We start from the raw sequence: 17,687 nt of genomic DNA on the forward strand, positions 1-17,687 counted from the left end.
TAAACGAGGTTGAAAGGTACTCTATCAAAATATATACAATATAGGAACATTTTATTTGTAAGACTTATTGCATGAGTTATATAATATCATTTTCTTAAATATTGCATGTTGCATTCATACAACTAAGCAGGGGTTAAGGGCCTTGCTCAGGGGCCCAGGTGTGGCTGGGATTTGAACTCACAACCTACAGATCCAAAAGTTCAATGATTTAACCAGCTACCACCTCCCCAGTCTTAGTGCACACATTAATTGCTATAAAAGATTGAGCTGAAGTCCTGTAGGATTTTGGGAACGTGTATTTGCGACACACGTCTCATCTCGAGCCCATTTACAGGCTCGTTAACCGGCAAGCGTGTTGTTTTTTTTTTTCTCGTCCTCGTACAATACGCCACTCGTCGTCAGATGCCATTCGCTAATGTGCTGGAAATGAGGCATGAGTCTCTCCAGGCCTTCGCCGCTGCAGAGTTGTTCAGCCTGGAGGAGAAATGACACGTCTGGCACGGCGTTTTAACACGCAGACACACACGAATACAACACACCTAAATAACATGGACAGAGTAAGCAAATTGTCGGTTCTGCAATTACCGCTGCCCTGTCATACAGCACCAGTGTGATAGTGTTAAAAAAAAAACTACCGTAAAGAGAGCATATGACTGTGACCTCGAGTCCTTTACAGTCCATCAAGTGGGGGGTCAGTATCAGGAGAAAATTACTTTAAGTGTAGAGAGCTTCTGAGGAACACACGGCTTACGTGAAAGCAGCTCGGTGCTCTGTTATCATTTTACAATGACACAGGGGAGAGAGAGAGAGAGAGAGAGAGGAGGAGAGAGAGCGAGCAAGAGATTGTGAGGAAAAAGAGGAGGGGAGAAATGAGAAAAAGGTGGAGGTAAAGGGGTGAGCAAGAGAGAGGATGAAGAAAAGAGAGGGGATAGAACGGGAGGTGATAGCAGGAGAGAGTGCAAGGAAAAGAGAGAGAGACAGGGTGAAGAAAGAGAGAGAGGGGAAGCAAAAAGCAGATGAGGAGAATAAGAGAGAGGGGTGAGGGAGAGAGAGAAAGAGTCATAAGTCCTCAAAGCCTGAGCTGGTGACGAGAATAAGAGAGAGAGTGTGAGAAAGAAAAGAAAAAGCAGAGAAAAGATAGATAGATAGATAGATAGATAGATAGATAGATAGATAGATAGATAGATAGATAGATAGATAGATAGATAGATAGATAGATAGATAGATAGATAGATAGATAGATAGATCGATCGATCGATCGATCGATCTTTGAAGGTGCAGATGATGATCTGAAGCACATTCACGCATGACTGAGAAATAAAATATTTAATAATTACATAAAAGCAAAAGGGATATAAAAAAAAAATCAAAGATAAAAAAGAAAAGAGGAAAAAAGGAGTCAGTTTCTTTGTCACTGCTTGTTTAGGACACGGATTCGAGGGTTTGCTGGGGGTCTGATGACATCATCATCAGAAAGATACGCTTGGAGAGCTCAGGGCCGATCCTGCGCGTCGTTGACGTCACTCCCTCCCCTCGACGAATCAGAACGTCTGATAGCAGCGCTGCCCTCTCGCGATCCGTCTTACACCGCGTGTACGCCTGTGGATCGGAAAACGTGCACGGCGAAACGTAAAAATCGACACGTACAAACACTGCTGGAGGAATCATGCTACACTTCAGTTCTGCAGGTCATGTGCCATTGCCTGTTTCCCTTAACACACTGTTAGGAAGTTCTGAAGTGTTATGAAGTGTTTATTAACCTGAAGAAGGAGCTGAGGAGAGGGGTAGGTGCTGAGGACCGCTGTAGCCATGTCCGCGCTGACGCGGTTCAGCTGCTGGATCTGCCTCTTCCACACCTGCAGAAGTCCTTTCCCTGCACGATCCACCTTCTGACCACCTGCCCACTCGCTCTCCAGACAAAAGCTAAAACCTGTCTGGTCTCGCTCTCGCCTTAAACACACACACACACACACACAGCAGTGAGCAGTGACCTGGTCTGACCTCTCAGCTCCATCAGACCATCCATAACTCTGAGCACCACTGATAGAACAGAGAGAGAGAGAGAGAGAGAGCGAGAGAGATAGAGAGATGGACATCCGCCGCCCACTTACTTGAACGGCGCTTCAGCTACTGCCTTGGTTGTCATAGTAACGTAATTAGTGAAGTCTTTCCAGGTCGAGTGAAAGTGCACTTGGACTCCCGCGTGCAGCTGGAGGTCGACTAAAGCCTGCAGGATGAGAAAGAAGCAAACATTTAGACGTGATCACCTTGAGGTTAAGCTCGCACAGTGGTGGTTTTGCACGCTGAAATCCAGGCACCGGAAAAATAAATCGAAAGAACGAAATTATGACATCACAAGCGTTTTACGCATATTAATAAAGGGCACTAATCATTGTGGAAAACGCACTATAAATTTGATCTAATAAATAACTGACCACACTAATACTACGAAATTATGACATCACAAGCGTTTTACGCATATTAATAAAGGGCACTAATCATTGTGGAAAACGCACTATAAATTTGATCTAATAAATAACTGACCACACTAATACTGACTTCTGGGCTGATTTGTGTCCCTGCATGTTTACATGGTTGTCATTTGGTCATTTACTTAAGTCAGCCTTACGTCAGCTTTACGTCGTTACTATGGAAACGTTAAGGTATTCAGCATGACGATAGAAACCTGTGATTTGTTATAGAAAATGTCAAATGTTTTAGACCAATCAAAATCCAGTATCCAATTAATTCGAGAGTAAATAGAGAGTAAAATTATAATTTTTTTTAAATCACAATGAGGGAAAGAATATAACATAAATACCCAGCGAGTTTAAGGACATTCAACAAGAGCAAGTGTAACAAAAAAATGGATAAAAAAAAAAAAAAAGCATCAATCTGTTCAGAAACTTTGAGCTACATTTAATAAATCAAAAATCATACAAAGCCTTATTCTTCTCCTTTTGTTATTATTATTAATAAAGGTTTAACATGCCTCCTCCACTTCCACCCGAGAGACATCAGGGAGCTGTTTCACGTCCATCCTCTTCCTCTTCTGCGTCTCGTTCCCCAACACCGCCTCCCGAAACTTCTGCCGCCCCTTAGAGCTCTGACTCCTGCAAACAAGTCATACAGACGTGTGACCAGTCGGCAAAGGTGACGCGCAAACATATGATGGAGATGCCGGGTGCATAAACGTGCGAGGGAGACATGCAGACGTGTGAAGAGACGTGCGGAGCAAGATGATTTCTCGAGTAATGCAAATACAAAAAAATCCATCCAGGCAAATTATTTTGCATTGATGCTTAGTTTATTCTGTTTAACCACACGCGGAACATTTGTGTTTCCCTATGGACTATTATTACTGACGTACCACACGCTTAACTCAGTGCTCTGGACAGGTACACACAGGAGGAAAATGGAGGAACGGGGAAAAATACAGCAAGCGGAGAGAAAAAGATTCATATGGAAGCCAGTTTCCGCCACATAAAGAAAAAAAAAAGTTTGCCTAATTCCGACTTTATTTCTTGCAATTCTGAGAAATATACTTTTTTTTTTCTTTTCGGAATTGCAAGAAATAAAGTCGGAATTTTTTTTACAAATTTTCTTTTTATTTGTTTATTTTTTTGTTCTTTTGTTTTAGATTCGAAGAGATCAGAAATAGATTTGTTTTTATTTATAATTTTTTATTTATATATTTGTATTTTGATGTAACATGGCAACGAAATGCACTAAATAGGTTTAGTTTTCACAGGTATACTCGTGTGCAATTTCAGCGATAAAAATGTTAATATTTCTAAAAAAGGAAACAAATCACGTGTTCATTTTAAGAGACCAGTCTTATTTTCTCTTATATATTTAGTGTTGCTCTTTAATAAAGAAAAACTACCACTTATTCGTTTATTAGATTAATCGGTAGAATAATCCATAGAATACTCGATTACTAAAATAATTACTACTGCAGCCCCAATTAGAATAAATATAGCGCTCTCCGTGCATCTCGCTGTCTCGTGTATAAAAACAACCAGCACGTGGTGTCAGTGATTCACCTCTAGAGGCCGCTCTCGTAATGACAGCAGGCCGGAACCCGGAAAAACTATCTGTATGGATTTTTGCAGTTTGCCGATAGTGCCAGCGATCGACTATCGGAGGACCTCTAGGGCAGATGGGTAAAACAGACACCTCAGTCTTTCCATCGTGAAAGGAACAAGTATAGACCATAGATTCCGTCATCAAAAATACAAACACGTTTTCGACTGCATTTTTTTTGGAAAGGAAAAAAAAAAAGCCCAGGAAACACTCACTTATAATATTTCTCGATGTCGATCACGGCCAGACTGAGGGTCCGCTCTGAGTTTCTCGCCATGAGACGGAGAACCCAATCGGTCAGGGTTACGCCGTGCTCGCTCGTTCCTGCTCTGCTCTTCTACACACACACACACACGCAGCATATTGAAAGAAGGACACCGGAGTGCGTAATTACATCCATTATTTTTAATTTAGGCGGGTCAAAACTGCTACTCGCTCGCCGTCACCTTCGAAGCCGCAGCGCTAATTCGATCAGAACACTCGCTCTTGAGGAGGACGCGAGGAGTTAACGGCCTCGTTAGCGAGGTTCGCCATGCGAGAGCATTCGGTGCTAATGAGAGTTGGAGAATAAAGAACTGCTGCTCACCTGCGTGAAAGCGTGAACCATGCCGATGAAGTCGTCCACCGGGACTTGGATCGCCACGAGAGCTTCGGGCAGCGACAGCGCTTCTCCGGTCTGGAAGCAAAAAATACATTATGGGATGTGTAGCAAATGTATTGGGACACCGGATTTTCCCAGCCGTATGTGGTTCTACATAAAACTGTTCCCACGAAGTTGGACAATTGTATCAGACATCTTTGGATTCGGTCGCACGAAATTTCCCGAACCTGTTCCAGCTCCATGGAGATATGCTTTCCATGTGTTGGAGCGGAAGATCTCCTGCTATAGAGCTCCAACCCTTGGGCATGAACGGGAACGCTGACTGAACCCCAGGCCTCCTCACCTGCATCAGTACCCGACTTAACCAACGCCCTAGTGGCTGCATGACTCGCCACAAAATCTAGTGGAACATCTTCCCAGAAGAGCGGGAGGTTATTATAAGAGCATATCCAGATCTCGGATCGGTGTTATATATATAATTATTATTCTTTTACTTCTATTTATTATTATTCAATGTTATAATATTATATAACGAGTCAAACCGGGATTTGGGTTTGTAAAATAAGTGAAAACTGCATTTATTTTTCCAACATCATCCCCTGCTACATTTATACACTTATCCCAGGATGTAACTAATGCCTGAAAAGATTTGTGGATCCGCCACGACTGTTCAAATGTCCCATCACTGTACTGTGCTTCTGCGGATATCCGTGGGTTTCACAAGAACCTTCATTCTTCATCACTTAACACTGCGTGGAGTACCGTCACGCTAGCATGCGTTTTTTACCTGTAATGCTAAAAGCAACTTCTTTCGGCTTCTCCCATTAGGGGGCGCCACAGCGGATCATCCGTCTCCATACCCACCTGTCCTCTACATCTGCCTCTTTCAAACCAACTACCTGCATGTCTTCCCTCACCACATCCATAAACCTCCTCCTTGCTGGTGTCTCCATCCTCAGCATTCTCCTACCGATATACCCCATGTCCCTCCTCTGCACATGTCCAAACCATCTCAATCTCACCTCCCTCACCTTGTCTCCAAAACGTCCTACATGCGCTGTCCCTCTAATAAACTCATTTCTAATCCTGTCCATCGTCGTCACTCCTAATGAACATCTCAGCATTCCCGTTTTTGACTTGTAATAAAGGGAAAGTAAAATTATTCATTTGTAAATAAATACGTAAAAATTACTAAGTATGAGAATCTTGTTTCTGGTAAGAATATAAAGTCAATGACTTGTACTTGAACTTGTGTTTGTGTGTGTGTGTGTGTGTGTGTGTGTGTGTGTGTGTGTGTGTGTGTGTGTGTATACGTACCTGAGGACAGGTTGCACGTCTAACCCAGGACACACTCCGTGGTAGCGGCTGCTTCTCAATGGCACAGCTGCATCCCATCGTGTGCAGTGAGGTCAGGAGATCACCACCACCTTCCATCTGCAACAGGCCTACACACACACACACACACACACACACACACACACACACAATTACAGATTAATACACTAGAGGTGGAGCGATAGTGGAGTTAATGGTAAAAACAAATAAACGTAACACTCCATGTAAAAGGGTAGTAACAGTACGGGGCTCCTACACATTTTTCATTCCAAAATTTCGAATTTTTTCCCAGACTTAAACATGCAGAATTCCCTAAAGATCTTAAGATCATATTTAACATCTGAATTAATTAACAAGTTTAAATTCCAGCCATCAATCGCGTTACGTCACGATCTCTGATGTGTGCTATTGTATTAGTGAATAAATGCACTAAAAGGTTGTAGCTTCTGGAACTCGTCCAGATTTAACACCGCGTTCGGCGCACAGCGTTTTTATCAAAACTGCGATTCTAAAAACGGTGAAATGATTCATTTAACTTTTGAACTGTAAACCTTCAATCCAGCAGCAACACAAGGATTGTGCATGCGCAATTCACCAAGATACAACAAAACAGATCTGTGGTAGATCAACAAAAACGCCTTTAGGTGTCCACACTTACACGCTTTAGCCATGAAGTAAATAAACCTCAGGCGGAAAAGACGCAGGTCGAAGCGATTGAAAACGAAAGTGTGGAGACGAAAACAGCGTTTTCAAATGTATCCGGTGTTTTTTTTTTCCATGCAAACTATTGTACACATTTTTTTTTTTTTTATTCCAAATTTTTTTAAATGATTCGCCTCTAGAGGCCGCTATCGTACTGTATAACGCAACCGGGAAAAACTATGTTTTGTAATTTTTTTGCCGATAGTTCCCGCAATCAATTCAAAAACCAAATCGATAAATCGCTCGACCTGTACTTTACACCATGTAACAGAGTGAGGAAGACGCATCAACAGCAGCACCTACCCGGATCCACCACCGCCACCATGTGATTGATGCACTCGTCCGGTCTCATGGCCTTCACTACCTCCGTTAGCGCTTTCTTCTCCGCCCTCAGTCGCTCCCTCTCTCCGCTCTGCTTCTCTCGCTCGGCTTTCCTGCGCAGGGCCTCCTCTCTGCTCGCCTCCATCTCCTCCAAGGTGCGTTTGCGCTTCCGGATGGCGGCGTCTTCCTCCGTAGCGGAGTTAGATCCTGTTTTTCCGTCCCGCCTCGCAGCACATGGATCACGTCCTAAAACCTGAACTGTTCCATCGACCTTCTCGTTCAGGGCTCCGTTCTGGTTCGCAGACGAGCTCTGACTCACACTCGTGCTCTTTATAGCTTTCTGTTTCAGCCTGACAGCCAGAGGAACGAAAGCCTCTTCATCCTCACTCTCACTGCTGACAGTGAAGACTTTTTCTCCAGCCGAGACCGGACGAGCGATTGCAGAGCCTGAACACGCCGGTGTCCTTGTTCTTTGGGAGAAATCGATCAAAGGGAGCTGCTCGGAATCGCTCGAGTCGCTGTCTATGACTCCAAACCCTGCTCGACTGCTGCTCCCCATCCTGAACATTCACACACATCATCAGACTATCAATAAACTCTCACTCCTTATACAAAGTACTGATTTATTATAATGTTCCTATTATCATTTTTATCACAAGACCCTTCACTTAATCAACTCAGTTTATGTGTAAAGACTCGAATGTGACTCTCAGCACACTGATCTATTAATAGAATGATATTAATGACTCAAACACTAATTAATTTCTATTATAATGATCATGAACACAAAACCTTCTTTAGAGTCTGGAGTTTCTTCATCATTTATTCCTCTCTCAATGTTCTGTTGAACTGATGCTGAACTGTAAGTTGGTGATCAGTAGAGACACAAAGCACCAATCAAAACAAGTTTAAAACAGAGCGAGCGCTCGATCCTGATTGGTGACTCGCTGCGTGTTTCAACAGAAGAAATGCACTGAAGTTCTGACAGGTCGTGCAATATTAGAATTTCTTGTTTTCTCTCGTGACCGCAACTTCAATTTCTTACGCTCTTAATATAAACATTGTTTCCTCGTGATCAGTACACTGATCTGTGCATTAGAGCATGCTCTAGAGGCAGCATTGTGGATCATAACCATAACCAGCGAGCGTGTGAAGAAAAAAAAGAATTATAAAACAAAGAGAAAAAAATTATAATGCATGGCCTCTTAGAACTTTCATAGATACGAGCGGTGAAGATTCTCCTTCTGTTCTTAGCTGCATTGTCAATTCTCATTATTGGAAATCTAGTCAGAATTGGTGCATGTAGACATGTTGGGGGATTTGCTTAGGGAAAGTTTAGAGGACTGTGGTGAGACAGAGACAGAGACAGTGGCATTAAGTAAAAGACAGGAGGTGGAGATGGAGGTAGCAGAGCTGAAGATGTTGAGATGTTTGTTTGGAGTGACGACGATGGACAGGATTAGAAACTAGTTTATTAGAGGGACAGCGCATGTAGGACGTTTTGGAGACAAGGTGAGATTGAGATGGTTTGGACATGTGCAGAGGAGGGACATGGGGTATATCAGTAGAAGAATGCTGAGGATGGAGCCACCAGGAAGGAGGAAATGAGAAAGACCAAGGAGGAGGTTTATGCAGGTAGTTGGTTTGAAGAAGGCAGATGTAGAGGACAGGGGGGGTATGGAGACGGATGATCCGCTGTGGCGCCCCCTAATGGGAGAAGCTGAAAGAAGAACTGATGTACTTGTTGGAGTTGTAGCTCAATCACACCACCGTGTCCTAGAAAAGCCCCACACTGAGTGTTCTTTTAATTATTGAGCATATTTTAATTAATCCACTACAGAATGCATATTAGATAACCAACCGGGGGGGGGAGTGTTGGCTTGTATATAAAGCGGATTATGAATATTCCATTATACGTTTAAATACATAAAAATCTACTTTGTTTCGAAAAATCGTACACATTTGAGCTCATACCTTTTAAACGATTATATCGTCCAATTCCAAATCACGCGGGTTTGTTTGTCTCCTTCTTCTTCTTTACTTTTTCCTTTTACGTCGCATTATCAGTGACTGCACGTACTGCTGCCACCTAATGGTCGATACCTCTTATTACATCCGAATAATAATGATGATAATTTATTTTATTTAGGGACACACATAAAAACACGACAATAAAACATACAAACAAACAAACCGACCAACCAACAATAATCACAAAAATAAAAAAAAATAAATAGAGAGCATTAATCCACAATATAATATATTTACATACAAACTAAAACGCCAGTGGTTCCAAATACTGGGGAAAAATCTAACAGAGTTTAGAGTAGGGTTTGTCAGCCTTAAAATTATACTGTGTACAGAATCTGATAACCTACACATCCACCTGTACATGTTAATATATTTATTTATTTCGATACAAATAATAAATACTAATAAGACTAAATATTAAATTACAGTAAAACTAACAGAGCATATATATATATATATATATATATATATATATATATATATATATATATATATATATATATATATATATATATATATATGATGTACTCTGAAGCTTTCGAGTAAAAAAAAAAAACATTAGCACGTTTGTGTCGCAGGCAATAAGCGTCATCGAGGCGCCGCAGGTCACGTGATTCAAGATGGCGGCGCTCATGCCCTTGTTACTGAGACCCCGAGCGGGTGAGTTTATTTAACAGCGTTACATATCGAGCAAAATGAAACAATAGCTTGAAACGAAGATATATTATAGATAATTGTGTATATGTAATGCTGTGATGTTATATCACGCTAAAACTCGTAAAGGGCTTACATTGCCTACGAGCATGCGCATTAGAGTACTGTGTAGTGTTCAAAGGTCTATAATAGAAAACTGATCTGAATCAATCCGACTCTTAATGTCGACTTTATGGTGCCACGGCTATACTTATCATATTATAGAGAAATGCAGTAGAACAGAGAGCTGCATCACAGACAGGAATCTCATACAGCGAGAATGAACATCACTAAAGCAAGAAACCCAATGAACACAATTCAACACGTCTCCTTTCACTGTAGCCACAACTGCACCTCCACATACATCATCTCTAACAGAAGCATCGACATTCACCTCATCACATGACCCTGGGTTATTGTCGCCCCCCATTACGGTTTTCCTGGGGATTTGAAATTGGGATTCTGACCCCGGTCCCAACAAGCTGGACTTTGTGAAGATAGAATTTACTGTGCTGTAATGTAAAAGTCTACTCTTGTGTGTGATTCTGCAGGTTTTCTCATGTCCTGTCAGACACCAGCGGTTCTCTCAAGCAGGCTCGCATCTAAAAAGGCCGGAGGCAGCAGCAAGAACCTTGGAGGGAAAAGTCCCGGTCACAGATACGGCTTTAAGAGACAGGACGGTAAATATGGACATTTTTGCGCATCCCTACATTCATCATACAACAAGACGATGAGCCGAAGAGTACGTTAGGGTCGTCTGGAGCTGTAACGGTTCCGCAGTTGCAAATGTTTTGTTGCTCACATGTTTTTTTTTGTTTTGTTTGCACTGCAACAACACAAAAAAACAGAAAAAAGTCAAATCTGATACAATTCTACACAGAACCCAAAAATAAAATGCACTGGACAAAATTATTGGCACCCTTAACCTAATGTTTGGCAGCACCCCATTGGAAAAAATGACTGAAATCAAATCGCTTCCCGTAACCATGAATGAGTTTCTCTCTACTGGATTTTTGCAGTTCCAAGTCATTCAGATTTGAAGGATGCCTTCTCAAACTGCAGTTTTGAGATCTTTCCACAGGTGTTCTATGGGATTTAGATCTGGACTCATTGCTGTATTTCAGAAAGCTGCGTTTCCAGTGGGACGACAAATGACCTCCTGTGGTGACACTGGCCACTAGGGTGCGGCCCAAAATCCTTTGGTAATCAACAGGGTTCATGATACCGTTCACACAGTCAAGGCATTCAGAGCCAGAAGCATCAAAGCATCCTCAAAACATCTTAGAACCTCCACCATGTTTGACTCTAGAGGCTGTGGTTTAGTTTGAAGGCCTCATTTCTTTTTCTGTAAACAGTGCCATGATGTCCTTTACCAAAAAGGTAAAGGACATGATGTCCTTTACCTTTTGTCTCATCTGTCCACAGTACATTCTCCCAGAAGGATTGTGGTTTTGTCATAGGTTTTGGACTCCAGTCTTGATTTTTTCTGCCTTCGTGTCAGCAGTGGTGTCCTCCTGGTGTTCTTTATCCACCATTTAAACAATTCTTCTTTATAATGTCTCATTAATGTTCCTCTTCCGTCCACATCCAGGGAGGTTCACTACAGTGTCATGGGCTGTAAACCTCTTAATGATATTGCACACAGTGGTCACAGGAACATTAAGATCTCTGCAGACGGACTTGTAGCCCTGAGATTGTCCATGTTTTTCCACAAATATTTCTCTCAAATCCTCAGACAACTCAACACTTTCTTTTCTCCATGCTCACAGCACAATGATTGAGTCAACTTTTCTTCACTTTAATTGGTAGTAAGTGTGATTATTATATTGCCCACAGCTGTTACTCGCCACAGGTGTGTCTAAATACACATTACAGGAGCATCACATCCTTGAAAAGCAATTATTTGTTATTTGCAATTTTGACAAGGTGCCAATACATTTGTCCAGTCTATAATTTTTCTTTTCATTTTCTGTGTGAAATCTTATCAAGTGTGACTTTTCTTCTGTTTTTTTTTGTGCTGTTGCAGTGCAAACAAAAAAAAAATTAACAAAATATATATATCCATTTGTGTGTGTGTGTGTGTGTGTGTGTGTGTGTGTGTGTGTGTTTTATATTCACTAACCTGAGATGTTGTGTTCTTGCAGGAGACTTTGTACGTGCCGGGAACATCCTCGCCACACAGAGGCTCATGCGCTGGCACCCGGGAGCTCATGTAAGGCTACAGGCTATACTTAATACTAAAAAATAAATATATATTACAAAAATTTAAATAAAATATACTGTGTGTGTGTATATATATATTTTAGAATTTATATAATATTTAGAATCATTCTCAATAAAGCTGTTGTTACAAATAACTATTTTTCAAGTTAAAGAAATATCTATGAATATTTAATAGTCTAAATTGTATTATAAAAAAAAAATATATATATATATATAAAACTTTTTTTTGATTAAACATTCTTATATGGTCTACATAAATATAAAACATTCAGATCAGAAACGTTACGTGTTTGTTAATTGTTCATAGAAATATGGAATTTAAAAATAAAATGAAAAAAAAACAACCCTCTGAGGTCTATTTTGTGTGTGGGGTTTAATTTGTCGTGAATTTAGATGTAATAATTATGTTTATTCATTAATCAAAGGCATGGGTTGTACAAACTTTTGCACTCTTCATTCACTCTTTTTGACCATGACTCCATGTGTCACCATCTTTCTTTCTTTCTTTTTTTTTTTTGACAGGTTGGCATGGGGACGAACAACACGCTGTACGCTCTGGAGGACGGGATGGTCCGCTTCACCAAGGAAGTCTACGTCCCTCTTCCCCGCAGCACCGAAGCCAGAGAGGTGATCCCCAAACTGCCCAAAGGAGCTGTGCTCTACAAGTCCTTCATCAACGTCATCCCCACAAAGCAGGAGAACATCTTCAAACTAGTGGACATGTTCTGAGACCAGCTGATTCTGAGATTCTCCCTGAACTGAGAAATGGGGGGAAAAAAAAAATCACACATGGAGCTCATCAATTATCTCTTTTTTTTTTTTTTTTTATACTAAGTTAATAAATATATATCATAAATATCATACGCCAGTGAATCATTTCCACCAATCATCTGAATTTGTGATTTCCATATAAGTGTTTGTATCTAAAATCATTAACCTTCTGCAGTGTATTGAAAACTAAATCTCGACTTGAATGACTTTTAATACTTCATTCTAAATGGTTTTTATGGTTTCTTTTATATTACGGATACACTGTGGACTTTCTGATCTCCTCGTTTCCTGGTAAAAAAAAAAAACAGTCACTAATATTTTACTGAACCTCCTTTTACTTTGCTCACGCCACATTATTTCGAAAAGTTTATGCAATGCCAAGAGATTTATTGCCATCCAAAGTTGCGTTCGCTCCACGCCAAGATCTCGATGAGAGCGTTAAGATTGCTGCATGAAGTCTTCTCCAGCACATCCCAAGCTTCCTAATTTGGCAAAGTTCTGGACTTCTGTGGTTTCCAATGTTCAAAACCATTCTTTCACAATTTGAGCCTGATAAATACTGACATTCCATCACAGAGGAAAAAAAATCCAGTGATGAAAAAACCTGGTCATTCAGTATACAGTGTTCCCCAGAACTGGGGGGGTGGGGTGTTACGTTCTAAGACCCCCCCCCACGAGTTCCGAAAATCCGTGGATTTGTGTGTTAGTAAAAACACAGTTTAAAATGTTATTCCTGACGTTCCTAAACATTCGCTCCTGCTTCAGATTCCCGCGAATTTTAAGATCATCCGCAACTTGCTGTTAGTCAGGTTCCAAATAAGAAATAAGAATTTTCCAAGCCACGAGTTCTACAGCAAATTATCGTGGGTTTACTGTAAACCAACTGAAGCATCCCCAGAGCATAACACTGCCCCCACAGGCCAGTAGGCACTAGGCATGATCTGTAAATCAATTCATCTTCCTCTCTTCTTAACACTGATTCACCCATCACTCTGGATTTCACTCCTCAGATTTCATGACCTTAATCGCATTGTTTCAGAGTCCAATCTCACTGCTCCTTAGCAAGCAAACGTTTACTTACCACATCAAACTAATTTGTCAGGATTGTTTTCTCCCAAATGTCTTGTTTAATTTTAATAGCAAAAAATGCTTTGTCATCATTCTTGGAATGCTGGTTGGCCCACACCTTCGTACAGCAACTAACTGTAAGAACACCGACTGGCGAGATACAACACTTTGTGTGAACGAATGTTTGATGACATTTTTCTGTACACAGTTGCCATATTCTAGTTTTCTCCAATGTCGAAGGAAAAGCTTTTTTTTTCCAGACTGGTAAACAATTTGCTCTGGCTTGTAGGCAGTTTTGTCATGTTTGCACTCCATCGCGTCACCGCTATTGACTCTGCCCCGCATTGGCTGAAGATAAATAGCGTGAGGAGGTGGAGAAGGAGGAGGACGTGATTGTTCCTCATCGCCATGGAGATTTATTTCTCCGCTTCTGGCTTGACTGGTATTTTCTCTCTCCCCCACCCTCCCCCTTAAAGCACTTTACACCCACGTTAGTCCTAATGAGACCCTTGGACCAAGTGAATTTTTTTCATTCCCAAGCCCATTTCCACGATCACTGTGAAAGCGAGTGTTGATAAAGTGTTGCATTTCGCGGTCGTATTGAACATCCAGGATGAAACATGGCCAAACAGTCGTTCTCCAGCTCTCGTTATTCTACTCGACATGATCACCGCATTCACCGATTTATCAATAAGCTGTTTCCCAGATGTTCCTGGATGAATGACGGCCATTTCTCAGGCGCTTTCGAACATCACAGATTTCCTGTTCTTTGGAAATTATTCTTTCAAGTGAATGTTTGTTTTCTTGTCACATGGACTTACAGCACAGTAATATTTTTCTTCACATACCTTAGCGATGTTTGGAAGCTGTGGTGAGCCATGATACAGCACCCAGAGGGTAAAAAGCCATGCTCAGGGGCCCCAAGAGTGGCAGTTTGGTAACACCGGGGCGTAAACCCACGACCTTCTGATCAGTAAATCAGAGTCTTAACCACCTCCCCATCATTAAGTAGGGGATTATTGGAGTATCACCAAGCTGCTGTTGTTGGGCCCTTGAACAAGGCCCTTAACCCTTTGTGTTCCAGGGCTGCTGTATCATGGCTGACCTTATGCTCTGACCCGGCTTTCTAACATCGATGGATATGCGAGGTAAGAATTTAAAAAAAGCATTGGATTGGATGGTCATGAGTTTAAATCCCAGCCTCCCCAAGCTGTCACTCCTGTGGCCCCTGAACAAGGCCCTTAACCCCTAATAGCTGCACAGCTGTATGAATGGGATAAAATGTAAGATGTGAAAAGGACGTCTGCCAAATTCAATACTGAGAATGTTAACCAAACAACAGATCTACTGGGCACCATTAGGGACGTCGTGAAACATCTACAGGACATTTCTACACTGGGTTTTCTCAGTTGAATGATGATTTAAAGACCAACACAGCCACCCAATGTAGTGGAAACCATTTTAATGGTTTCAAAGCTGATGGGTTGTAATGATATTTGTAATGGAGACCATTAAAACATTCCTGTATTGGGTTCTCTTTTTTTTTTCTTTCTTTTTTTTTTAGCAAGGCTGTCTTTTGAACAGCAGAGGCTTTAACCTGCTCGAGCGGATTTAATGACTTCATTCCCAGGGAGACATTTTATAGCATGCTAATGAAGACTCCTGTGTGCTCAATGCTCTGTTGCTGAGAGAAACTAAAAGTCATCCAAAAAAAAAGAAAGAGGGGTAGGGACACTACAGCAGGCAGGACACAATGCTAATGAGTCACTGAGTATGAACAAAGAAAGAAAGAAAGCAGGGTGAAAATGGGAAAGGCCAGAGAGAACAAGTGGAATGATTAAGGCTGTTTTTAGAGGAGGTGCTGAACTACAGCGTAAATGTTAGTGTGAAAAGACCGACTTCTCAGAGGCCTCATGGACGGACTAGGACATGGATCTCCTCCACCTGACTCTAGTCTTCATTATCTGTGCTGTGACTAGCTGCTCCCGTGGTGAGATCTTCAAATTTGAATACCGTTTGATATATATATATATATATATATATATATATATATATATATATATATATATATATATATACACACACACACACATACACATATATATACATATATACGACATGCTTTTTTACAACTGTCCAACATGTTGACATGAAAATAGAATATAAAAATAAAGTATAACTATAAAGCATGAAAATAAGGTTAAGAATGAAATATATATATATATATATATATATATATACACACACACACACACACTAGAAAATATATCTAAACAACTATAAGCAATACTGTATTTTCTTGATTTACTAGATGAAAGTTGTTGCCCAAAAGGAGCTCAGATCGATCGAGACCGATTGCACTGTTACTGGATGTCAGCATCTGCACTGAGCTGGCAAGCAGCAAGGATGGAATGTCAGAAAACAGACAGAGGAGATCTCGCCGTGGTGGACCAACCCGGCGTTCAGAAGTTTATAGAAGATTCATTTCTGCTGTAAGCCATGGCGATATTTTAATATACTTTTTGTATATATACTGCAATATTTTTCTGGGGAAATGTCCATAATATACCATGTAATCTATATAGACAAAGATTTTGTAGACATCTAGAGATTGGTTTGTGATTTATTTGAACATCCCATCCCACATTTGGTCTCCATGTGCTGGTATAATAAGTTCCACTCTTCTGAGAAGGTGTTCCAGTAGATTTTTTTTGGAGGTTTGTGCTCATTCAATCACAAGAGTGTCAGTTAAGTCAGGTCTTGATGTAGGTGAGAAGGTGAGAAGGACTGGGATGCAGTCAGCATTCATATTCATCCCAAAGCTGTTCAGAGCTCGATAGCAGGAGATCTTCCACACATGCTTCCACCCCATGTAAAGCAGATCTTCACGGAGCTGGCATTGTGCACAGTGTCATGGTGGAACAGCTTTGGATCCAAGTTTGTGGCAACAGCTTGGAGAAGAATCACTGGCTGGAAAATACAGCTGGAAAAGCCAATACTTTTCTTTCAATTTGTTTTGTTTGATCTTATAGATTATGTACTTGTGCTGTTTTGTTGGGGCTTTATAGCAAATCATGTGATATCTTGTTAATATCTCAGGCAATTTTGTGCAGTAATAATAATTAGTTACATGTGCAATCACTTTTATAACTATAACTGTAGTCTGACTTTTCTGCCATCTGTTTTCAGTGCGGCTACAAACTTCATTTCACGACTGCTGCACGTTTATTTTACTTAATATATTTATTTGCATTTACTTATTTTTTTTAATTCTTTGTACCATTTAAATTTAATTTTATTTAATTTTCCGGAAGATTGCTTTGGGTTTTTTGCTTTGAATTTGTGGATTGTGGATTTTATTTTTCCCTTGTGGCCATACTGCAGATAATTCTGATTTGTTGATTTTTTTGGTTTATATACAGCAGTATACAGTATAGTTGTAAATTATTATTATTGTTTTTAATATTTATATTTAATTATTATGATTTACTATTATTTTATGATTTATTGATTGACAAATAGGTTTTTGGAATTTGTTTCTGTACAATTTCTGTAAATGTTTTTCTTTCTATTCACGATGTAGTTATAAACACTATTAATCCTTTCCAGAGAAACCCCTGAATTGGTTTGGCTAAGAAATGGACTCTTACGTCCTTTGGGTGACCCGACTCATGGTGTGGAAGAGCGAGGAACTTGTTCTCAGATGTCTCTTGGTACGGGATACTGGACAAGCAGCCCATGTGACCAAAAGCACCGCTTTATCTGTGGGAAAGAGATACCAGGTAATAAACAAAGTTTAAGAATATTACTGCTCTTGAAAACATACAGAGAATAATGTATAGAATAAAGTTTTTTT

General features: G+C 40.6%; 3 protein-coding genes across 3 annotated transcripts in view; 2 read left to right on the plus strand and 1 right to left on the minus strand.

Moving 5' to 3' along the window:
• Window positions 1-1,403: 1,403 nt before the first annotated feature.
• On the minus strand, window positions 1,404-9,153 carry eme1 (essential meiotic structure-specific endonuclease 1). The gene is made up of 9 exons (XM_046854190.1): window positions 9,020-9,153; window positions 7,028-7,605; window positions 6,005-6,132; window positions 4,673-4,762; window positions 4,302-4,423; window positions 2,993-3,113; window positions 2,112-2,227; window positions 1,761-1,950; window positions 1,404-1,599 (listed from the first exon to the last, which is right to left on the minus strand). Exons 2-9 carry the CDS (start codon window positions 7,602-7,604, stop codon window positions 1,423-1,425), a joined length of 1,521 nt encoding a protein of 506 aa, XP_046710146.1. The 5' UTR covers window position 7,605; window positions 9,020-9,153; the 3' UTR covers window positions 1,404-1,422.
• Window positions 9,154-9,637: 484 nt separating this feature from the next.
• Window positions 9,638-12,760, plus strand: mrpl27 (mitochondrial ribosomal protein L27). The gene is made up of 4 exons (XM_046852897.1): window positions 9,638-9,736; window positions 10,321-10,449; window positions 11,914-11,981; window positions 12,515-12,760. Exons 1-4 carry the CDS (start codon window positions 9,697-9,699, stop codon window positions 12,719-12,721), a joined length of 444 nt encoding a protein of 147 aa, XP_046708853.1. The 5' UTR covers window positions 9,638-9,696; the 3' UTR covers window positions 12,722-12,760.
• A 3,000-nt stretch (window positions 12,761-15,760) lies between these two features.
• pkd1b (polycystic kidney disease 1b) overlaps window positions 15,761-17,687 on the plus strand; it is a 47,451-nt gene continuing 45,524 nt past the window's right edge. Inside the window, exons 1-3 of the mRNA XM_046854751.1 lie at window positions 15,761-15,821; window positions 16,143-16,323; window positions 17,441-17,613. Of these exons, the coding sequence (XP_046710707.1) occupies window positions 15,761-15,821; window positions 16,143-16,323; window positions 17,441-17,613 (415 nt within the window). The remainder of the gene's footprint in view (window positions 15,822-16,142; window positions 16,324-17,440; window positions 17,614-17,687) is intronic.

Source organism: Silurus meridionalis, chromosome 7 (assembly GCF_014805685.1).
Source record: "Silurus meridionalis isolate SWU-2019-XX chromosome 7, ASM1480568v1, whole genome shotgun sequence".
NCBI classification, from domain to species: domain Eukaryota; kingdom Metazoa; phylum Chordata; class Actinopteri; order Siluriformes; family Siluridae; genus Silurus; species Silurus meridionalis.